Source organism: Benincasa hispida, chromosome 12 (genome assembly GCF_009727055.1).
Source record: "Benincasa hispida cultivar B227 chromosome 12, ASM972705v1, whole genome shotgun sequence".
Lineage (NCBI taxonomy): Eukaryota > Viridiplantae > Streptophyta > Magnoliopsida > Cucurbitales > Cucurbitaceae > Benincasa > Benincasa hispida.
The window spans coordinates 27,604,018-27,629,354 of NC_052360.1; the positions used below are offsets into that span (position 1 = coordinate 27,604,018).

At 35.9% G+C, this 25,337-nt stretch overlaps 2 protein-coding genes across 3 annotated transcripts; both read left to right on the forward strand.

Annotated features, from left to right (window-relative positions):
- The first annotated feature begins 5,637 nt into the window (after positions 1-5,637).
- On the forward strand, positions 5,638-9,494 carry LOC120092602 (protein BCCIP homolog). Of its 2 annotated transcripts, none has more exons than XM_039050741.1 (9): positions 5,638-5,821; positions 6,240-6,397; positions 6,520-6,596; positions 6,716-6,937; positions 7,591-7,800; positions 7,893-7,958; positions 8,086-8,175; positions 8,269-8,325; positions 9,178-9,494. In XM_039050741.1, the coding sequence occupies exons 2-9, from the start codon at positions 6,259-6,261 to the stop codon at positions 9,274-9,276; spliced, it is 960 nt and encodes a 319-aa protein (XP_038906669.1). In that variant the 5' UTR covers positions 5,638-5,821; positions 6,240-6,258; the 3' UTR covers positions 9,277-9,494. The 2 variants fall into 2 exon arrangements, with proteins under 2 accessions (XP_038906669.1, XP_038906670.1); XM_039050742.1 differs by having other exon boundaries at positions 6,259-6,397.
- Positions 9,495-11,883: 2,389 nt separating this feature from the next.
- Positions 11,884-23,110, forward strand: LOC120067080. The gene is made up of 9 exons (XM_039018474.1): positions 11,884-12,248; positions 13,299-13,649; positions 13,716-13,931; positions 19,135-19,781; positions 19,991-20,087; positions 20,166-20,219; positions 20,301-20,371; positions 20,452-20,642; positions 22,233-23,110. The coding sequence occupies exons 1-9, from the start codon at positions 11,991-11,993 to the stop codon at positions 22,862-22,864; spliced, it is 2,517 nt and encodes an 838-aa protein (XP_038874402.1). The 5' UTR covers positions 11,884-11,990; the 3' UTR covers positions 22,865-23,110.
- The last annotated feature ends 2,227 nt before the right edge of the window (positions 23,111-25,337 follow it).

A 25,337-nucleotide genomic window follows, 5' to 3' on the forward strand; every position in this document is an offset into this window, starting at 1 on the left:
TGTCAAGAGGAGTGCCATCGGAGATGAAGAGTTGCTTGTTTAGAACACTCAGAGAGGGTGTCGGTTTTGGATCTCTAAGGTCAAGGCGGTGAAGTAGGTCCTCGACATACTTTTCCTGATTCAGTAAAACTCCATTGGGGACAGTGTGCAATTGGACTCCAAAGAAGTAATGGAGTTGGCCAAGATCCTTTAGAGCAAACTTGGAGTCCAAGGCTGTTACAAGCTTGTTGATTACCCGCGGATCGGTGCCCATGATAATTACATCATCAACATATACCAATAAGAGTATCAAGACAGAAGTGCTCCGATATATGAAGAGAGATGTATCAGACTTAGCATTCTGAATGTTTTCAGTGTATTGTTCTAGGCCTTTGGCACTTGTTTGAGGTCGTATATGGCCTTGTGTAAGCGACATACATGATTTGGTAGTTAAGGATCAACAAATCCTTACGGTTGGCACATGTAAATATCTTCATCGAGGACCCCATTAAGGAAGGCATTATTGAAATCTAACTGCCTCAGCTGCCACCCTTTGGATACCGCAAGGATATTGACGATCTAGATGGGAAATGCCTTTACCACTGAACTAAACGCCTCAAAGAAATTAATGCCCGGGTTTTGATGGAAGCCTTTTGCTACAAGGGGTGTCTTGTAGCGTAGAATGGAGCCATTGGGACTTCGTTTGATTCTAAATACCTATTTATTGCCAACAATGTTCATTGACGGTGACGGAGGAACCAAAATCCAGATTTGATTTTTCATCAGTGCTTAAAATTCATCACTCATTGTTTTGTTCCACTGCGTGGTTTTGAGCGCATCACTGACTCGGGTAGGTTCAGTTAAGGACTAGTCTTTTTGGGTTTGGGAGGACAATATATTGGGTTTGAAGATGCCTGTCTTTCCCTGGGTAATCATGGGATGAATAGACACGGGTACAGGTTGTGGGACAGTATCGGGTGAAGACCTGTCTCTTATACACATCTAGATGTGTATAAGAGACAGGGACATTACACGATGAGGGTAAACGATCGCTGGGTAAATTATCGGTAGGTGAATGATCGTTGGGTGAGCGATCGCTGGGTAAGCAACTGGTGGGTAGACGATCAGTGGGCTGGACACTAGACGATGAGGGTAAAAGATCGTTGGGTACACAATTAGTGGGTAGACGATCAAAGGAAGGAGGTGGGAAAGCTGGGCTATCTGTAGAGGTGTTAGCTGGTGATTGGGTGTAGGTTGTTCTGACAATTGGTAAGGGTAAAGTTGTGGACGCAAAGGGCATAGAGTCACTGTGTAGTGTGTCCTGACTGAGGGGCAGCCAGGAAACTGGGTGGATGGCAATTGCTTGCTTGGCTGGTCTGCAAGCTGAATAAGACACCTGACAAGGAAAGTCAATTTCATCAAACACAACATGCCAAGAGATGAATAACCTACCACTGGGGTTGAGGCATTTATAGCCTTTGTGATTAACAGCCGGACCGAGATAGATGCACTTCTCTGTGTGAGAGCTCAACTTATGTGAATTGTACGGTCTCGAGCAGAGGAAACATGCACACCCAAATATTCGAAGCTCCTCAAACCTGAGCTTCTTTTTTAACATCACTTCCATTAGAGACTGTCCATTTAGGACAGGGGCAGGAAGGCCATTAATCAGCAGAATTGAGTATAAGAAAGCATCCCACCAATGATGTAAGGGAAGATGTGCTTGGGCTAGTAGGGTTAGCCCTGTCTCCACTATGTGTCTATGCTTCCTCTTATCCTTTCCATTTTGTGCTGACGTATATGGACAACTGTACCTGGATGCAATGCCAAGCTGATGACAGAATTTGTGTATCTTGACAAATTCTGCACGATTATCCGACTGTAAGGACTTGATCAGTGTATTGAACTGAGTTTGTATCATGGTGAGAAAGTGTTGAAAAGCTGCTAGTGTGTCACTTTTTAACCTTGAAGGATAGATCCATGTGTACCTACTATGATCATCAACAAAGATAACATAATATTTGTACCCATTTGTAGACAAAAGAGGCGCTGGACCCCACAAATCAGTATGTATAAGTTTAAAGGTTGCAGATGCTCTAGAGTTAAAGTTAGGGAAGATTAAAGAATGCGATTTGCCATAGCTACAAGAATCACAAAATTTGAGCTCTTCATTAGATAATATAGGGAGATTACAACCTTTGATAATAAAATCTAGTGTTTTTTACGAAGGATGACCAAGCCTTCTATGCCATGTAACCTTAGACATCCTATGCTTCGAAGATATGCTAAGAGCAGACAGATCTTTATTCTTGTGCACTTGCTGCGATGGTATTCCATTTCCTACTGACATCGAGCTGACTTCTGCACCCTCTAACTGATATAGTCCATCTTTAAGCATTCCCTTCATTACTTTTTGTCCCATACCCTTGTCTTTAACAAGACAGTAATCCGTGTGAAATTCAATAAACACGTTATTGTCTTTTGTTAGCTTAGAAATACTGATTAAATTTTTTGCTATGGCAGACACACATAACATATCATTCAGTTTCAAATTGCAGGCATCACTAGACAGACATGCAGTTCCAACATGAGAAATTTCTGGAGTATTACTATTAGTTACAGTGACTGCTTCAGTACCTGAGTATTTAGTTGGATTGCCAAGATAGTTGAAGTCTGAGGTAACATGATTGGAGGCACCACTGTCAGCATACCAATTTGCATCAGTCATGTTTTCTTGTCTTGTCGGAAAGGGGTTAATTCCATAAGCAGTGGCTAAGGCTATTGGGTGAGGTTATGTGTTTTTGGTCTGGTTGTTGGGGAAGGGTTGTCCCTTGTTTTAAGGAGAATTGGGAACAATATCTCTGTTATACCTATTGAAGCAGTAGAACGCTATGTGTCCCACCTTCCCACAGACTTGACACACAGGTTTGTTGTTGTTTCTTCCCCTGCCTCGACCTCTGCCATGGCCACCATCACCTCATTGTCCTCCCCCAATAGACTGATTGCTGCTATTGGTCTTGTTGTTTTGGTTGACATGTCTAGTGTTTGTCATATTCACTAATGCATTACTAACTTGGTTGAAGCCTACTATCGTCTTTTAGTTTGATTGATGTTCCAATCTCCTTTCATACAGGAGAAGTTCTGACTACATATCAAGCCACGACATGTCCGTTCTCCCTTGGATCGTGGCCAGGAAACAAGAGCTCTTAGTGGCACAGGACTACCAGCTTGCTCGAATTTGTCAGCATTCATTTTCATAGTTCGAAGGTACTCTTCCATTTCCAAATTACCTTTTCTAGTTGTTTGAAACACATGTCTCAGATAATCTTCTTCAACCCTGGATTGAACACCAAAGAGTTGTTGAATGCTGGTCCACAGATCCTTTACACATTCACATCCCATCACTTGAATGGCAACCTCTAGTGTCATGGAGTTATACAGCCAGCTAAGGATAAGTTGATCTACAGCCATCCATGCTTCGTATTGAGGATTTACCTCAAGTGCTGTCGACGAGCTGGAAGCACCACTGCTAGAGCTTCCTTCTGTGCTGTGCGGAGCAACTTCTGCTCCAGTCGATTTAGTCGGTATGCTCTCACCAACTATAGGTTGCAGAAACATTGAGGGACAAATCTTTTGTCCGGTCAGGTGTCATTCAAGTCGATAACTCCGAAGGATTGGCGCCAAGTTTTTCCATAGGAGGAAATTGTTGTGATCAAGTTTAATGGAGGTTATTTGATTGAGGAACTGGTTCAAGGGTGGGCCGCTGAAGTTGGCTATGCCGATGATGGCTCCCAGGTTTCCTTGATTGAAAGTGGTCATTATTAGCTCTGATACCAAGTTAAAATGTGAGGTTGAAGGATATGGCTTGACTCACGTGGTGGATGATAGCACTTAAACGATAGCGTCAAAATAGATGATAGCGTTTGGTGGAGGTAGACGATGACGTCTGAGGGAGGTAGACGACAGCTTCAAGAGATAGGCGATATCGTGTAGACGACAGCGTCAGGAGGTAGACGATAGATGATATCGTGTAGATGATAGAGTCAGGAGGTAGATGATAGATGATATCGTGTAGACAATAGCACCAGGAGGTAGACAATAGATGATATCGTGTAGATGATTGCGTCAGGAGGTAGACGATAGTATCAGAAAAGGTAAACGATAGTTTCAATTAGGCAGATGATAACTCAGACAGTACACGATAGTGGCAAGCCAACTTTTCCTTTATAATTTTTTGTGTATTGAAATGTACATAGGTGATGTATTTATACAATATGGAATCCCTAGTTTGGGAATGCAAAAATAACTCAACAAAACAAATGGTTAGATATTTTGTTGTAACCAACCTATTCCTTTGGTAAGCTCTATTCTTTTGGTAGAGAGGCAAGACTGTATTTTATGTGTTGGCATCCTTAATATCCTTAACAGAAAGATGATAGGATAATGATTATAACAATTAAATGAACAATAAGATTTGAAAACTGGAGAAGATGAATGGTTGTTCTATTCAAATTAAGAAAATTTTAAACGAATAAAATCTCCCTATTTTTCTAACTCCTCCGTCAATATCTTTTCTTCCCACTTTTTCTCAAATTCTCCCTCTATATCTCCCTCTTCCATGTTGTGTCTCCATTCTCTCTTCAACGGTTGAACTCAATATTGAAAACATGAAAGGTTCCTTAAAAAATAAGTATTGTATTGAAAATGTTTCTTTTTCTAAAGATTTTGTCGCGAGTAATTAGAATTGTTTTCCCCTTCTCCATTGTCTCTCCATTCTCTCGTCAACGTTTGAATTCAATACATAATCGATTTCTCAATTGGCAAAAAAAATGTATATAACAAAAATAAGCACCTACAATATTTTACTTGATTAGAATTATTTTCCTCTTCCCTGTTGTCTCTTCATTCTCTCTTCAATGGTTGAATTCAATATCACAAGAAGGGTTTGAAGAAGCACTTACACTCATTAGATGATGGTTACCTTTATGTCTGGAGAAAAGATGGATTGCTCATAAAATCTTTAATCCCCTTCCACATTGATTAAATGCATGCACAAAGGTGTTTATTGAAAGGATGTTTATGAGGAACATGTCCCTAAGTAGGGTTTTGATATGTAATAAAAGGATGTTTGTTGAAAATGTATCTCTACTCTCTACGTGAGGTTTTGATATGTGAGTTTAAATAAGAATAACTAACCATTTAAGTCAAGGACATGTTAGAGATATAATTAAAAATGAATGGTAAAATAGAAAGATAAAGATTCTTCCCATTTTATCTCTTTTAATATAGTATAGATTTTTGAAAAGACCGGCCACAGAATAGAACTCTAAAAAGACGGAAGAGTCTCTTAATTGAGATTTTTTTTTTTTTTTTTTGTGTTGGAATTAATTAGTGGGTAGATTAGAATAAATTGTATCATGAAAAAGAAATGACGACATTTATCTAAATTTATGGATAATTTGATGAAATTGAAAGTATCCGATTTAGAATGAACATGGATACATTTTCAAGTAAAAAATCTATTTTTTCCTAAAATAATTTACATTTAAATATTATTAATTAGAAAATAAAGGAAAAAAAAATTCAGCCCAATATATTCATAATAGCCCATTAACTCAGTCCAGCCCATCTGATCAAAATAACACGAGGGAAAAAAAAACCACAAAGAAAAAAAAAATAGAAAGAGGAAGCCCTAGTGCCTTCTCTTTCATCTTCCTCCCATTTTCACGTGCTCATTCTTCTTCTCGCCGGCTTCTCCCCTCTCCCGTTCAGCAGTTCAGTGCCGCCGCCGCCGCCGCTACCGCCACACTCACTCCGAGCAGTTTGCACTGATTTTCTACTGGTAGTCCCCCAATCTCCATCTATTACTTTATGTATCATATAGGTTAGAACATTATATCATGAATGTGGGGTGTAGTTCTGAACCTTCACCCTTTTAAAGAGGTAGGGATGCTTTCTCACTCCTTTAGAGTCTCTCTCTAGTAATCGTTTTCTCCTCTCTCCAGCTTGTTGATATTGAAGGATTTATGAATTAGAAATCTATACAGGTTTAGGTAATTTATATTTTGCATTTAGTATCTTCATGCTTGAATGAAGAATTTATAGCTTCTCATCACCAAGGACTTAGTTTAATATGGTTGCTATCATTTTATGCTGATAACTTTGCTGTTTCTAAACTGTGAATCTTAGATAGTATTTCCCAATTCAATAGCGTTATAATGGAATATTAATTGGCCTCACATAAACGATATGATGATCAGCTTGTTCAATTTTCTAAAGATGCCTCGAAGGCCAACAAAGCAGCGCCAGCTGCTGGGAACTCGACCTTTAACTTTTTCCTCATTTGCTCGAACTTCTTGTATGGTGAGGAATCAAATTTTGAAATCGAAAGGAATGAAATCTCACCCTAAGCACGAAGGTAAGCGCGTACTTTGAGTAGTATTTTTTTCATTGAACTAATGAGTTCATTTCTTTGTGCGCTGGTATTGATACGGCAGAATTTTTAGTGAATATTATTATTCCATTTTGTTCTAATTGTAGGTAATGGTTTTATTAGGAATAGTCCTGAGCCTCGGAGTGAATCATCCGACTCTTCTTCCAGTGGCGAAGAGTTTGAAGTAAGGCTGTCTCTATCTTAATTCTTGAAATGTTTTTACAATAATTTTTTATTGGTTAATTTTTTCTTATTCATCCATATGTATTATTGTATATGAACCGTTTTGATCTTTTCTTGTAGGAAGTTCAAGCAGACTTTGCCTTTTTTGATCCGAAACCTGATGATTTTCATGGGGTGAAGACATTGCTGCAGAACTACCTAGATGACACACAGTGGGATATTATTGGATTTTCTGATTTAATATTAGGACAAACCACCGTTGGTAGTGTTGTCAAGGTAGAGGGGGATGAAGATAATGGAGTATTCTCTTTTATCACAGCCCTTAACTTGGAAAGATATAAGGTAAGCAATATAGAAGTTTGATCCAATTCTAAATTCTCTCTCTCTCTCTGCCTATAGTCTTCTAGTAGTTGGTTTGTGCAGCACGGCACTCTGAACCACTCTGTCAAAGTAATTATGTGTATAGCCGTAGTGTGGGATGAAATTAAGTTTGGGGAAAGAAACTTGAGCAATTTGCTGCTTAACGACAGAGCTGTCATCTTAATAATTCTCACGTCTACTGTAACATGAACAAATGGAATTATTTAACATAAACAACCATTTCACTTGCATTATTCATGATGGTTGGGTAGGATTATTATAGATCCCGAACATATTGAAAGATAAATGATAACGAAAATACAAAGTAAACCAAGTGTTCGAGGTACTTCGGCCCTACCCACTTGACATACTCTCAAGTCCTAAGTCATTCACCATAATATTGCTTGCTTTCCCCCTTCCCTATCCGCTGTATTTATGACCAAACTTCCCTAATAAACTACTTATCTAATTACTGATATACCCTAATCCCCTAATAACCCCTAATACCTGATCCTATCAGATTCCAATGTCAAATCTTACGACTTTGTGCCAGTTCTTTTGGCTGGAGACAGAAGTTACATAAACCTTTTAATTTTAGTCATCAGTAAACTGTTGTGGAACTTTTGTCTTACTAGGACCATAGATCTATACTGGAGCTCAAGGAGTATCTCTCCAAAGTTTGCAAGGACAAGAATATAAAGAAGGACTTGAAGCTACTTCTGAAGGAGCAAGCATCCAGTGTAGGTCTCATAGTCTCTCAGAGAATTGTGAATCTTCCTCCCCAACTTCTGCCACCACTTTATGATGCCCTTTTTGATGAAATCTCTTGGGCTATTGAAGATGAGGTTAGATATAGTAACATTTGGGCATTCTTCTTCTCAAATATCCACTTGGACGTGTTGGTGTACTTAAAATGTGTTTTTTGTTTCTTTTTAAGCCAACTAAAGAGCTCCAGGATTCCTTCCGCTTCAAATTGTATATTTTAGTCAGTAAAATTTACAAGGTATGTCTGTCTAGTACGTTTTGTACCTTTCCTAACAATTATTTTCTTTCATTCTATATGATCGTTGTGTGTTGTACTATATATTTTTTTCTTATGTGCTGCTGTGGTTATTGGTCACTAACTACAGCTCAAGACTACAAATCATAAAAAAAAACCAACTCCTAAAACAGAAGAGTCAATTATCTATGTTAAGGCAGAAGATGAAATATTTCACAAGGTATTTTGATACAGCATTCTTGTACCATAGTTGCTTCTTAGACTCTTCAAACTGTCTAACATTTTTTTTTTCTTACCCAAAAACTTATTTCAGTTGTGTTCATGGTCTTTTTGCTTTCCCTTGCACGTCCAACCACAGACAACTGAAGAGGCAAGTATTAAACTTACAATACTTATTCCAAATAGTTTTCTTACTTGTAAGACATCATTGTTGCATGGTTGCATTGTGCTCATTATAGAGATGGCTAGCTGACGTGTTTTCTTCTTTTCATTTACTTTTATTCTGTTGTGAACATTTAACAGATCTATAATTTGTTACAATTCTTAGCTTTTGCAATGCACTTCGAGGATATCTTTTTAGTGTTACACTGTTACTAAGATAATGTATTGATTCTCTTCCACTACCGCTCACTTTTAACTACATTAGAAAATACAAGACTCAGTGAAACAAATAAAGAACTAAATGGTGCTTTGGTTAAATCTAAAAGTCTGGGCTCCTTTTTGTAACTTGCTCTCTGTTCCATCTTTCTTTGTTAGTCTCAACAAAAAGTTGGTTTTAAAGACAATATTGCTAAGAGGGTGTTTATTTGGGGTGCTGAGTTAGTTATATTATAATTTGTGGGTTATAATAGTTTGTAGGTTATAATACTCTGTGTTTAGGTGTAGACTCTTTTAGTCTGAGAAAAAAATAGTAAACACAGCAACAAAGATGAAAATAGATGATTAGGAAATAGTAAACACTCCTTGATAGTTAATCGTAGGTTATAATAGTTGGAAATGCCAACTATTATAATTGGAACCCCAACATGAAGTGGGCTGTAATTAGCCCACTCCACCCACTTGAAGTTGGGAGCCCAAACACCCCTAAGTGATAGTAATACTGTTATGTATCCTATTGCCATCTTATTTGACCTAGCATTAGCAAGGATTACATAATTTATTGTGTTTAGGCATTGTAATTTATTCGTATTTCTGTTTTTGAATCTGTTGGTTTTCTTTGCAGCTACAAGATTACCAGTTAATGGGAATAGTAATGGCTGTTGAAGCAAGCAAAGTTCCCACATTTCGAGATGAGTTGAAATCTTTAATAAGTGAATCCTAATAGCAATTTTTGTTGTAGAACTTGTTAGTATGAGGAAGTATCCAATTTTGTTGTCAATGTGAGCCGGATGCTAATTAGTTGAGTTGTTTATTCGAGGACTTCTATTTATTGCATGAAGGATGAAAAATGTCTTTGAATTAAAATATTTCTTGGCCAAAGATCCTGTGTAAATGTGGAAAAAATTGCTCGTATCATAGATATTTATATTGTTCGAAGTCTACCAAGGCCACGTATTCTAGTTTGGGAAACATTTCTTGACATTTCACTTATTGGTACCTAAAATATTAGGTAAGGTACAACTGGGTGGGGTATGGGTAAGAGATTCGAACTATAGATCTTGTGTATACTAACATACCCTTATTTTATTGCTTGCTACATTAGCTTCCTTTTAGAATGTAGGCCGGTCATCATTAAAAAATTGGGTAATTGCAATTGCTAGCATTTTTAGGAATAATAACAAAGTGTATAACATCATTAAAAAAATTACAAATATAGCTAAGGATAGACCTATCGTTGATAGACTCTTATCAGTGATATATATTATAGATTCCTACAAATAATATGGTCTATCACTAATAAATTATTTAAATTTGGTTATATTTGTAATTTTTTTACATTATGTTATATTTGTTAATACTTTGGGTCTAATGTCTATATTTGCAACAGGCCTTAAAAAATAATAATATAAGATAAAATTCTTGTGAACAAAGTATGGTATTATTGTAGGATTAGAATTTTTTTCGTACTTGATATTATCAAAGTTGGTGTTAGAGACTAGGCACATATATTATTTAATTGTTGCCTTGTCGATGGGGTTTAAAATGTTGATGTCTTAATTTTACGAAAATATTAATAAAAATATTGATATGACGATGATGAATATTTTTGAAAAATTATAAAACCTAAAAATTAAAAAAATAATTTATTAAGGAACATTTTATGATTTGTAAATAAGTTGACAAGTTTATTATTTATATTATATTTACATTAGTGATATTTATGTTTCAATCGTTGTTTCTATGATATGATGAAAATGTTGATTCTTGTATTGATGTCAAATCTATGGGAATGTGAAAATAAAATTTTAATACCACGATTGTTGGTGAATGCATTTACAAAATGGGTGGATGTTATTTTTCTTCACTAAGTTTAAAAATGTGTAAGTTGGATCGGCTTTCATACAAATTTAGATTATGTATAATTTTGTTCCGCCAAGTTCATTAGGAAAAAAATCTAGTACTATCAATTCCTTTAATTTAATATTTGATAAATCATTAAATGATTTATTAATTTGTTATTTATTTATTTTGTGACAAATAATAAATGGAGGTAGTATGAAAAATTTTCGTAGTATTAAAAAAAATCCGTTTAATAGAAGAGATCAACAATAGATTTTTAAAAAAATAATGGCCAATTAGAAAATGTTAGAACATTCTACCAATTTTGAAATATCAAATGTTGCAAATTCAAATAATTATCAAATGTTGCAAATTCAAATAATTAAATATACTTTTCAGAAGAATTAAATTTGGTTGCAAGGTTAGAGGTTTTTTTCCTTTCTTTTTTTTTAATTAATTACCTATTAATTTATTTTAGATCTCATAATCATTAACACATATTATTATCGGACTATTGATTGTATGTTTCCTCTTGAAAATATCCAAATTATATTCAACATAGTTTAGAAAATCTTCAGTATATATAGAGTGAAAGTTCATTTTACTATTGGTCAATGAACCATACTCAAATTGCTTACTCATAATGTTTAAAATATTACTCATAATGTTTAAAATATTGTTGTCGGTGAACATGTCGAGGCCTTGATTTTATAAAAATGTTGATGGAAATATCAGTAAAATGTCGATCTCCGTAGTTATTTGTAGAAAATTTTTAAAAACAAAAAATTGAAAACATCTAAACTAATAAATAAACATTTTACGAAAAGCAATTAAAATACTTGTTATAGTATTAAAGTCACGTTAGCCAACATTTTGTTGCTATTTATTTAATGTTTTATTGGATTTGTATAATTGTCGATTCATCCTTTATATCGATGTCGAATCCATGAGTATAAAGAAATATGAAAGCATCGATTTAAATTTAATAGCATGGCACACAACCTAATCTGAAACACTAGTAAATACTTTTTATTTGTAGTCAAATTATTATATGGGCAAATAGTTTTCATTTTATTTCATAGGAAATTGTCAAAAAATAGAAAAATAAAATAAAATATTTACAGAAATAGCAAAATTCAATTATAATTGTGATAGACATTGTTATCAATATCTACCATAGATAGATACTGATAAAAGTCTATCAAAGTCTATCAATGATAAAAACTACTAGAAATCTATTATTAATAGAGGTTGATAGAAGCCTATCATTGATATTATCTGTGATGAAAATCGATACAAGTCTAATATTGGTAGAGGTTTGATAGAAGTTTATTCGTATTTATTATTATTATTTTTTTTTGGGTTGCCATTTCTATAAGTAGTTCAATATATTTTTTTTTTTGGTGAAAATTTCTCTTGTCTTATTTTATTTTATTTATTTATTATTATTATCATTATTATTATTGTTATTTAGTTCACAGGGGGATAATTCCATTGAGAAGATAACAGTTTATACTTCACACTGCACTACATTTCTAGTTAATTCCATTGGTTGCCTTCGATCTTTCTTCTTCTTCCCATGATTTCTTGCCCAAAATGTTGGCCTCTGCAATTTCAACGCCCACCAATTTCAACTTCCCCCTTTCCTATCCTAAGCGCACACTCTCAATCACTCCCATGAAGCTTTTTCCAGTTGTTGGCGCTATGGGAATTCTTAAACCCACAGACCTATCCTTCTTTCTCTATCATCTACGTTTCTCCTCAGATTCTCTCTCGAAACGCGTTGTTTTTAGGAGGGTTAGCAGTGATGGGGGTGGTGCTGTTGATTCTACACAGCAGCAGTCTGCAGCTCCTGTAGGTTTTCTGTTTCTTCATATTCTATCTGGGTTTTGTTCATCTCCGATTATCTTTTGTTTGTTTTAGAATTTGGGTTATCTTTCTTTTCCCCTTTGAATTGGATGGATTCGTTTTGGGTTAAATTGCAAATTTAGTACTCAACTTCATTTCATTATGCCTACTTAATCCCAAAAATTAAGAAGTTTCACCGTGAACTTTGGTTCTAGAATTCTAAAATGGTTAAAATAACTTTTATCACTTTTTAATAGAATGAAAAATGCTATAAAAAGGTATAAAATTAAATATTGAATTCGAAATATAGCAAAAGTGATTTTGAACATTTCAAAATCACTCCAAAGATGTACTTAGATTTGAACGTATTGTGTTGATTAGACTAATAAGGTATAATTTGGCACATGGGTGTTGCTGACAGAGTATAGTTTTAAGCCAAAAAGAAATTTGCCATCCTAATTCACTTTATCTAGTAGACCGACTTTTTTATACCATCACTGACATGTAGTAGATCGTCACTTCTTAGTCTAATCAATGTGCTATGCTAACATAAGTATCAATGTTAACAGCAGGAAGTTAATAAACCAAAATTGAAAGCTCAAGAACATCATTGGAACTTTCTAAATTTCAGGGATTAAATAGCTGTAATCAATGAGCATTTTGTAACTAAACTTTATTATTATTGTTGTTGTTGTTTTTTCAAGGTATAGTTTTATGGCTACTTTCTTTGTTTGTTTTTAAAATTTGTAATCCACACTAAAAATACTTGCAATTCTGATTGTTTATATTTTAACTTTTCTTGTTCTTTGACATGGTCATTGTACTGTTTGAATGGTATCAGTAATGAGTACGCAAGGTGTGTATGGAATTTGGGTTGAATGTTGATTATTAGCATGAAAGCCATAGATCTTTGGCCAAAATACAGTGTTAAATTGGAAAAATCTGCACTGATTTTCCCCCATTTTCCCCCCACGTTCTCTTGGCCTTTAGTTATTTTTCGGGATTCTTGGTAGTTTGCTATTTGTGTTAATGTTGATATGCTGTAATTGTACTCAGGGCATCAATGATGTACAGAATGATTCTTCTAGCGTTGGACACAGTTATGTGGCATTATTTGTCCGGATGCTCGGCTTAGATCATGATCCTCTCGATAGAGAACAAGCAATCATAGCTTTATGGAAATATTCCCTTGGAGGGAAGAAGCACATAGATGCCATCATGCAGTTTCCTGGATGCATAAATCTAACGGTAAATCTTCTTAGGTCAGAGTCTCTCTCTACGTGTGAAGCAGCTGCTGGCCTTCTACGGTCAATTTCTCTGGTGAACTTATATCGAGATTCAGTTGCAGAAAGTGGAGCAATTGAAGAGATAACTGGCTTGCTTAGTCAACCGTCCTTGACTCCCGAGGTGTGTTTTTCTTTTCTGTTGTAGGATGTAATTGAGTTATATCTGAATGTAGCTGTAACTGTGCAGGTGAAGGAGCAAAGCATCTGCGTTTTGTGGAATTTGTCAGTAGATGAAAAACTCAGAACTAAGATTGCAAACCCTGATATTCTGCCATTGCTTAGTAAAAATCTTGATGATGAAGATATGAAGGTGAAGGAAGCAGCTGGAGGGGTTTTAGCAAATCTGGCTTTGAGCCCATGTAACCGTGGGGTTATTGTCGAAGCAGGCTTAATTCCCAAACTGGTAGGACTTCCAACCCAACCCAACCCATTTCTTGGTTTGTGGAAAAGTTAAAATTGCATTTCAAGCAGATGATGAATATTGGAATATTGTGTTTAGAAAATCATGTTACAGAATATAACGAAAAAAAACTTTTGTTCATAGGATTGCCGTTGGCGTAGAAGGAACTAGGAATACAGAATTAGTGAAATAGATGAATTGGAGAGGAGAGGAAACTGAAGATGGACGACTAGAAATTCTAATCCAAAATAAAAAAACAAAAAGGGGAGAGAAGGAACTGGAGAGTAATTTTATATAATTTGATAACTTAATCAATCTCCGGTTGTTAAAAGAGAGAAAGAGGAGACACAAGGTTTACGTGCAAAACCCTAGAACATAGAGAAAAAACCACGATAGAGAGTCTCCGTTTTATTAATTTTTATATAATGTGAGAGATATAAGAGGATTCTTATTTTTAGGCTCCAACAAACCTAAATACAAATAAGGAAAGAAAATAGGGTAAAGTAAATAACTATAAAACCCCCGAGACTATAAACAATCAACTAAGTCCCTTATTTCCAACACTCCCCTTTAAGTGGGGGTGTAGATATCAATCAGACCCAACTTGCTAACACAAAAGTCAATTTTTTTTCAAAGTAATCCTTTAGTGAGAACATTTGCAACTTGTTGATTTGATGGAATATACGAAATACAGATACTGCCATTGTCCAGTTTCTCTTTTGTAAAGTGTGTCAATCTCCACATGTTTCGTTTGATCATGCTGTACTGGATTATTGGCGATGCTTATAGCAACTTTATTATCACAATAGAGTTTCATAGGTAAGACACCATCTTGATGAAGATCAGTCAATACTTTCTTTCTTCACAAATTCCCAAACTCATAGCTCTGTATTCAGCCTCTGCACTATTTCTAGCAACTACACTTTGCTTCTTACTTCTCCAAGTAGTTAGGTTACCCTGCACAAAAGTACAGTACCCTGAGGTAGATTTTCTGTCAGTCATTAATCCTGCCCAGTCAGAGTCGGTATAAACCTCAATGCATTTCCTGTCAGTTTTTCTGAACATTAGACCTTTACCAAGAGTCCTTTTCAAATATCTCAAAATTCGATTCACAGCTTCCATATGTTTTTCATAAGGTGCCTGCATAACCTGACTGACAACACTGAAAACATAGGAAATGTTTGGTCTGATATGTGATAAGTAAATTAACTTTCCTACTAGACGCTAATACCTTTCTTTATCAACTGGAACTTTGTTAACAGAATCTCCCAATTTAGCATTGAATTCTATAGGAGTGTCAGCAGGTCTACATCCAGTCATACTTGTTTCCTTTAACAAGTCAAGAGTGTACTTTCGTTGTGAGACAGAGATTCCTTCCCTTGATTTGGCCACTTCAATTCCAAGGAAATACTTTAGATTCTCGAGGTCTTTGATTTCAACCTTGTCTGCCATCTTCTTTTTCAGTTTGGTGATCTCATCAATATCATCTCCTGACAAGACAATATCATCCACATACACGATTAAAACAATAATTTTCCCAGACACGGACTTTTTGTGAACAATGTATGGTCAGAGTGTCCCTGAGTGAACCCTTGGGACTTAACAAAGGTAGTAAACCTTTCAAACCAAGCTCTCAGGGACTGTTACAGACCATTGATGTTCAAACTGAGCTTTAAAACCTGGAGGAGGGCTCATATACACCTCCTCTTCTAAATCACCATTTAGAAAGACATTTTTCACATCAAGTTGGTGGAGAGACCAATCTTTATTTACTGCAACAGAGAGAAGAACCCGAATCGTGTTTAACTTCGCTACAAGAGAGAGTTTCTGAATAGTCTACCCCATAAGTCTGAGTAAACTCTTTCGCTACAAGTCTGGCCTTGTATCTGTCTAAAGTACCATCAAATTTATACTTTAGAGTGAATGCCCATTTGCACCCAACCGTTTATGTCCTTTTGGGAGAGTAACAAGGTCCCACGTATTATTCTTTTCAAGAGCTCTCATTTCTTCCATAATGACAGTCTTCCACTCTGGCATCTCCATAGTCACATGTATGTTTTCTGGTATTGTTGCTGTGTCAAGACTGGCAGTGAAAGCCTTGAACTTAGAAGATAGATTACTATAAGATAGAAAGCTATACATAGGATACTTAGTGCAAGATCTGGTGCCCTTTCTCAAGGCAATTGGCATGTCAAGAGAAGCATTATAATCCCTAGGTTTGTCTGACTTCTCATCTGCTTTCCCACCTATAGTAGGATTCTGATCACACGTTTCAGGCTGAGGTAATTTCACTCTCTTGTGTTTCTGTTGTAGTCACATCACTGCCTGCCACCCTGTTATTTCCTGGAACTAACACATCAGTCTTGACATTCTCAGTTACATCCACAATATCATCCTCAACACACAAATCGTTATTATCAGGGACACACTCAGTAGTATCTCGAGCTTGTATTGGTTCAGATTCATGGACCGGAGCCGGCGGAACAGTAGGGGACGCAATTTCCTTTATGAGATTCTTCCTGTAGTATGTTAGCCAAGAGACCTATTTAGTAGGTAGAACAGTGTCACGGGAACTCAAGATGCGCTCAGGAAGATCAATAGGGACTGAGGATTTTGACCAGTTAGTCTCTTCTCTAGTACTCTTCCTTTGAAGATGACAAACAGGGAAGAAGGGTTTATCCTCAAGGAATGTGACATCCATGGAGATAAAATATTTCCGAGAAGAAGGATGGAAGCATTTATAACCTCGTTGGTGAAGAGGATATCCAAGGAAGACATATTTCTGAGCACGAGGGGTAAACTTAGTTTGATCAGGGCCATGACTATGGATAAAGATAGAACACCCAAAAACCCGGAGAGGAGCATTAGGAATGAGTCGTGTGGTCGGGTACGACTCCTTGAAGCATTCAAGAGGAGTTCAGAGTTGGAGAACACGAGAAGGCATTCGGTTAATAAGATGAGTTGCAGTAAGAACTGCATCTCCCCATAAATAAGATGGAAGAAAGGTAAATAGTATGAGAGTCTGGACAACATCGAGGAGGTGACGATTTTTCCTTTCAGCCACTCCATTCTGTTGAGGTGTATAGGCACACAGACTTTGGTGAACAATGCCTTTGGAAGACAGAAATTCATGAAGAGTATTATTGAGAAATTTACGACCGTTATCACTTCGAAGAATAGTAATTTTAGTATTGAACTAAGTCTCAATAGTGGTGTAAAATTGTTGAAATATTGACGAAACCTCTGATTTGACAGTGAGAAGAAAGACCCACGTAAGACGGGTATGATCATCAATAAATGTCACAAACCAACGTTTTTCTGAAGAGGTGGTAACACTAGAGGGACCCCAAACATCACTATGAATAAGGTTAAAGGGCTCAGAAGGTTTGTAAGGTTGAGAGGGAAATGTGATCCTATGTTGTTTTGCACGAATGCATACATCACAAGAAAGAGAAGAGACATCAACTTTATGGAATAAATGAGGATACGAAGATAATAAACTAGTCCTATAGTTGTTCCTAGAAAAAGCATCATCATCAAGGAAGTAGAGTCCCCTATTGTGTTGGGCAGTGCCAATCGTCTTCCCTGAGCTCAAATCCTGAAAGAAAACATTATCCCGTGAGAAGGCTACTTGACAATTTAGATCTCGGGTTATCTTACTAATAGATAGCAAATTGTAAGATATATTTAGGTACATGCAGCACATTCTGTAAAGTTAAACCATGGAAGGGAGAAATATGACCCTTGCTGCAATAGGAGCAAAAGACCCATCTATAATTCTGATCGTTTCATTACCAGCACACGGAAGATACGATAGGAAGTTATCAGATAACCCAGTTAAATGATCTGTAGCCCGTAAATGAAGTATCCCTAGTTTATTGTCATTTATACTTAGGAGACTTAAGGGTTGTGATGTACCTGATTGAGCAATTGCCCCAAGAGAAGGGACAACAAAGTCATTTTGACAATTCATTTGAGGTTGTGACTGGGAAGCACTCACAGATTCACTTATAAGTGCACGGTCGGGATTGGACTTGTCATTTGGAGGGCATCTTCTACCATTTTGTGGTCTACCGTGTAATTTCCAGCATTGTTCCTTTGTATGCTAGGATTTTTTGCAATGTTCACACACTGGAGTCTGTTTCCCATTGTACTTATCACCATCATTACCAAATAATTTCGCACTAAAAGCAGCAGAATCAGTAGGTGATGTTCATAGCACTGGATCTGTCTTCCTCACGACGAACCTCAGAGCAATTGCCCCAAGAGAAGGCGACAACAAGCTGTTATAGGCAGCGAGCGACACATCACTTCCGATTACGGACTTGCCTTGGTGATGCATGGAAGATCCAGTCGCACCGGCTTCAGATTCCGACGGCCGAATGAAGTGGCTGGCGGTGGTGGGACCAAAAGCAGCGGCAGCAGGACTAGAGGCGGTGACGGCACTGGGAGTAAAGCTGGTGGTGCTAGGGTTCCCGATCGGCTGCTATTGAGGAAGTATTTGCAGTGATCAAGGATACCGGTCAACGGCGGTCTGAACGACAGTGGCGACGGCGGCGATTGGAGGCTCCACCGGCAACTATGGCAGAAGCCGTGTTGGTGCAACACTAAGGTTATCTTGCACAGGTTGGTTTTCATCGATGGCTGCTAGGGTTTCATTACCATGCTCTGATATCATGTTAAAAGAGAGAGAGAAAGAGGAAACACAAGGTTTACGCGGAAAACCTTAGAACAGGGAGAAAAAAACCACGATAGAGTCTCCATTTTATTAATTTTTACATAATGTGAGAGATACAAGAGGATTCTTATTTATAGGCTCCAACAAGCCTAAATACAAAAAAGGAAGGAAAAATAGGGTAAAGTAAATAACTATAATACCCCCGGGACTTAAACAATCAACTAAGTCCCTTATTTCCAACACTTGCTATAAGTTTTGAAAATCCAATTAAATGAAACTGAAGCAGATCAAACAAAATTTTAAGGAACGAATACCTAAATTTCTAATATAGTAACAATTATAATGTGTGCTGACTTTATCTATTCCTGATCCATATCAACCGCTCAATTATGTTTAATAATCTGTGCATTCTTACCACTAGTCTGTGCTTCAATCAGGTGGAAGAGCTTGTTTGAATCTAGACAGTCAACAAATAAAGTGGCCGAATAGAAGTAAACCAAGTATTTGACTTTTGGTCTGTGGCTGCAGGCATATCAGTTAAAAGCTGAGGCAGACAGCTCAAAAATTTTGAGAAAGGAAGCAAGAAATGCGTTGCTTGAACTTTCTAAAGATGAATATTATAGAATTCTTGTCATAGAGGAAGGACTAGTTCCAGTACCAATTCTTGGTGCTGCTGCCTATAAATCCTTCAGACCAGGCTTGCATTCATGGCCCAGCTTGCCTGATGGCACAGAAATTGAACAATCATCCAAAGAACCTTCAAGATTTGGTGCCTCTGAATTACTCCTTGGGTTAAATGTCGATAATAATGCAAAGATAGAAGAAGGCAAGATAAATGCAATTGTTGGACGGACACAGCAACAGTTTCTGGCTCGAATAGGTGCCATAGAATTTGAAGATCTGAAGGACTCTCAATCTGAATCATCTACCAGTAACCATCTTACACTCTTACCTTGGATAGATGGTGTGGCTCGACTAGTTTTGATCCTTGAACTTGAGGATGATAATGCCATAGTGAGAGCTGCAGAGTCAATCGCTGATGCATCTATCAATGAACACATGCGTATTTCATTCAAGGAAGCTGGAGCAATCAAACATTTAGTCAAGTTTTTAGATTATATGAATAATTCTGTCAAATGGGCTGCAGTTCAAGCTCTAGAGAGACTGTCAATTAGGTAAAGCTTGAGTTATGCCATTCCATTTTTTTTTATTTTATTTAAATCAGTATTTTTTTAATTACCTCTTTCAAAGGGTTGAAGTAAGATATATTTCTTTGCACTTAAATGGAGAATATTACGTTTGAATTGTGGTCATAAAGTGACTGTTTTCTATAGTATATAGATTTACATGCTTTCTGTCTCGCATTTTGCTGGTGTTGGCACAGCAATGTTGTTTGCCAGACAATTGAAAATGATGGTGCACTTGGTCCGTTGCTCAGTATTTTAAAGCTCTCAAGTATCCATGAAAATGTGATGGAGAAGGTAATTTCGGCTACTTTATATTTGTGAAGAACAAAGTCGTTCGGTTTGGTGCTGACTCAAGTCATCCTTGTCTTGTAGACCCTCGATATACTTTCTCGGATCTTGGACCCCAGTAAAGAAATGAAATCAAAGGTTTTGTTTTGTGTTTCATGTATCAAGTTGTGAGACCTTGAATTTTGAAATTGACTTGCTAAAAGTGTCCATACATTCCAGTTTTACAGCGGACCGGTAAACGGGTCACAAGGGGGACAACATTCAGAAAGGAATTTTGAAGCTTCTACCAGGTTGAGTAGAAATCTTGCTGGTCAATCATTCTCTTTGATTAGTTAGATACTGATGTGAAACCTCTTTTAACAACTTATAGGAAAGATGTGCTGGATGTTGCTGTTGTTTCTCGCCTAGTTGAGATTTTTAACACCTCATCCCCAAACTTGAAACGGAAAGCTGCTTCTATCCTGGAATTTGTTTCTATTATGGACCCAAGCATGGAAATAATTGATTCTATGGAGATGGAGTCTGGATTGTCGGCTGTTTTCCAGCTTGGAGTTTCAATAGGTATGCACATCATTTTAATAAACGTCAATTGAATCCAACTGTCTTTGAAAATTGTATGAGTTAATGATGGTTGTGATACAAATGCTGTTGGGAGTGAATTAGGAATATTACTTAGGCATTAAGGATATATTATTAATTAGTCAAAGAAGTTACTGGAAATTTGTTATAAGTAGAGTGAGTGGGAAAGGAAGGAAAGAGACAATTCTTGAGTGAGATTACTCAAGAGGGGACGTTTTTAAGTACCTAGAATATTGGGGTTATATTGTAGTTCTTCTATCTCTTTATATTCAATGAAGTTTCTGGTAATTTGTTAGGGTTGTACTTCCGTTTAGGCTTGCACAAGTAATCATGAAAGACATGTACCCCTTAATAAGTTTGGAAAATGAAAATTTTGAAGAAAAGATGATCGCAAGTCCAATTTTTATTTTCCTTAACCTCAAGTCACATCCCAAGTTTGTGCATTAGATCTCGATCCTTCCATTCACTTAAATGAATGACGTTTCTTCGTCTCAATATTCTAGCCTGGCCAACTCCTCATTCCAAACTATTGTAACAAACTAGAACTTAGTGCCAAACACCGATAAGAAAATATTGAAAAGATTAAACACACCACAATCTATCCATTTAATTTCTTTAGTTGAGGGGAGTAAATGTCCTAAGTTCAAAAATCTTTAGTATCATTTTCTTTCCAATCAATATTGGTAGCCCGTATATTTGGCCGATTGCTAGTGTCGGACCTTACAAGTGATAATGCTAACAATATCTCAAAAAGATAAAATATTTCCTTGCTCATCAATTTAAATTTTCAAGTGTAGTGGTGATTTAATGGATACAAGATATGATCTTGAAAAAAAAGCTGCAAAAGGGGCTCAATCTCAACAGAGCTAACCAAAATCTAAATAATCTTTGCCATTACGTACTAAAATTAATATGTGTGCAATGGAGTTGCCTACTTTGGACATCTCCTTTCATGGTCGCTATGACAAAAGATGGAGGCAAAAATGTGAATGTGAATGGTTAAAGGATGTAGGAGGATTCAAACTTTTTCCACAACCTAGCCAATACTTGAAGAGGAAGAAGATATCTGTTGCCTGAAATCTTCATTTGCGTTTGTCTATAACAGATGAGAATGAAGCTGAAACCCTCTCATTCTTTTGGAATTTGTACGCCATATTGAAAAACAGTTGCTTCTAGAAGTTTTAGATTTGGCCCTCTTATTATGGAACTTGGAAGCTAGTAAGAAGGAAAAAAAAAGGAAAGAAAGATGACTCTTGAAAGTAAAAGAATTACCCTTTCTATTTTCAATCTTGTGCACGTGTGTGAGAGCATTTTACCAAATCACATTGAAATGATGAATGTTGATAACTAGGCTTCAGACTGAAACTAAGGTTTGAATATTAAGTTCTATCTCCAAATTGGGTAGGTTTTTGGAAAAGGCTCTAATTTTAACAAGAAGAAAAGAAATCATCGTATGTCTAGCGTTTTCGTATAGCTTCTGAAACTTCAATGCTGATTTCTAATAATTAACTTGATAGTTCTTGAGCATGTGATATTGAAGCCTGTTTCTCTGTGTGAATTTTGGTTATATAGATTCTGATGCTGAAGATTGGCAGCCTGAGAGATATGCCCTTGAAGTTGAGGAAGCTGGCCTTGCAATTTCAGCAGCCTCCCGACTTTTAACCAAGCTTCTGGATTCTGAAAAGTTCTGCAATAAAATAAACTCCACCCATTTCACTAAGTTGCTTCGTCGAATCCTGAAGTCGGACATTCCCATTAACCACAAAGATTGGATTGCTGCTTGCCTAACCAAAGTCAGCTCCGTTTCAGCTCTGAACATGGACTCTGGAGATCCTATCAACATGGAGGTCACTCTGTACGAAACCATACCCAGGCTTATTCAACAGATCAAAAGCTCCTTCTCCATGGAAGTTCAGGAATCTGCTGTTGTGGAGCTGAACAGAATAGTCTCAGCGGGAATAGTCGATGCTACCCGAGCTGTTGCTTCAAAAGGTGGTATCTTTCCATTGGTAAAGCTGATTGATGAAGGAAGTGAGAGAGCAACAGAAGCAGCTTTAGCTATACTGTATAATCTGAGCATGGACGCTGAAAATCATCCAGCAATTATAGCTGCTGGAGCCGTGCCAGCGCTGAGGAAAATTGTTCTATCGCAACGAGTGCAGTGGCGACAAGCTCTTTATTTGTTAAGGACGTTGCCTACATGACAAAAGGTATGCAATAAGAACTATATAGAATTATACTGGAAAATTCAAAATTTTGTAGTTTTTGTATCAATATCAGTGACTTTAGCCCCATGCTAAACAACGTGAAAATTAATAGAGCAGTGAGCTTTGTACAACATCTCTTTTTTTATCTGAACTGTTCATGTTTATCCAGACAATTCTGGAATCAGGAAAAAGAGATACTCTCAATATTAATCTTATCAGTTCTCTGTAGATCCTTTAATATCACCAAATATTTTTCACCATCTCGAGGTATTGGTACTTCAAGGATTTGACACACTTGAGTGTATCATCTTCATAGTAGAAAATCATAACTGTTATACTTGCGACATATTTGAGAAAAATATATAACAGACTGTTTGGGATGTTAAGTTGAGTTTATATATCTTGTGGAGTTATATACCGCATTTATAGTATAGTTGTATTGTATGAATTAGAAAATTTGTATTTGGAGTGTTGAGTTGAATTCATATGTGAAGAGTATCAGGAAAAACTTTTCTTGACATAAATAATCTATTTTTTTGTGATTATTTTGTTTGAAAACTTTTTTGTTCAATAAATCTACATATTTTTTCTTTAATAAACCATGAATTGCATTTTTTTTAAAGTACATGTGGATGTTGGGAGTTTTGAAAAATCGAGTTTAGGATTTACTTTTGGATCATACATTTCAAATTTTTTTTGTTTAAATTTAAGTAGTCATTTTATAAGTTTGTGCATGTGACATTTCTAGTTAAGTTAGATAAATTTATATTGGATTCATTGGAAAAAAACTGGATTTATATTGTTAGTGGAATATCCTCAAAATGTAATTGTACAATAATGATCGTGTAACATGGTTGGCACAAAAAATACGTGACAGGTGGCCACATTCTCTTGTCCAATTATATGATTAAAAAGACGTTATATATGATATGAGCCAACAAAGGTCAAGTCCACTTACCAAAAAAATAAAAAAATAAAAAATTGCACCAATGTCCGTCCAAATCCTCTATCTGATAATATGTTTGTCAACTTCTTTCTGCTTCCCAAACTCCAGTTCATACTTATTTTTTTGTCATGATACAAGCTTTTGTTTAGATTAACTTGACGAAAAAAAAGTTTTGTTGTTTTCATTTAAACACTTTTGATAAATGTTGTTCAAAATAAACACTCATGTGTATGTGTTTGACAACGACACATTAGTGGTGACGAGGATTGAGTGCACTGTTACCAAGTTGGGGACATGAGTTTAAGATATCGGTGACATACAAAATTGGACCCGCAAACACTGATTTGGCAACTCATAACAACTCATACACTCACTCGAAACACCCCCTAAAGACTCATTATCAATACAAAGAGATGTCTTTAAGAATGTTTATTCCTTATCTTAGCATTTTGATCAAGTAAAAAATACTTTATGATGCTTGATATATATAGATGACTTTAGTCTCCATGCTAAACATATAACAACTACGGAAATAGAAGATCGAACCTCCAACCTCTAGTGAGGGAAGTCATGCCATAAGCTCACTTTGATTGTCGAAGTTCATGATTTATAGGTATATCAATATGTCGATAAATATTTCAACGTTTATGCATCAATAGCTCTATGTTGGTATATACATCTAAAAATATATATATTTTTTCAGAAGTGTTAACAAGAAAAATATAGCACCCAAACACTCAATATATTTACAAATATTTTGGGTATAAGAAGAGGTGGTGTTAATCATTCTCCCAACTAAACTAGCTTTTAAGTATGTAAATCTCTCCTTTCATCATCATTTCAATGAAAAGGAAGCAACAGCCTTCATATAATTTATATTATAAAGACTCATTTCTGCAGAAAGATTGGTGATAATGCTCACACAATTGCATCTCTAAAGCTTTTGCTTCATTATTTATTCTAAGTGTTCACAACTTTGTGGGCTTCAATTATGTAAACAAATGCAAACTCAGCCTCTTCACCCATTTTTTCTTTCACTTTCTGCAAATCCTTGAGAGAAGGAAGGAAAAGCTGTTTCTTTTTATTTTTTAAATGTTTAGATAGATTATTATCAACGGCTCCTTTCATAATTATTACGTTTTTTTAGGTTACTGATTATTTTTCGATTAGAATATTATCTATTTCATTTTAGTTTTTGTACTTTCAATAAATTTTAGATTTAATCTTCACTAATCATAACTAGTTTATTGTCGATTTTTTCAAAAACCTTTTATTATCTATTAACATTTCTACTATATATTTTGGAAACAAATTAAATTTCATACAATATATTTTCTTGTATGAAAATTATTATTATCATTGGTCCAATTTCAATAAAAATTAATTTGAAAGGATTAAATATAAGATTTTTTTTTTAAAAAAATACAAGATCTAACTTGTGTTTTAACCTTATATAATATACTCGTTTAAAAAAAATTTAAAAGTGTAAATAATCCTAAAAGGGAGACTTAGTTACATGAATTG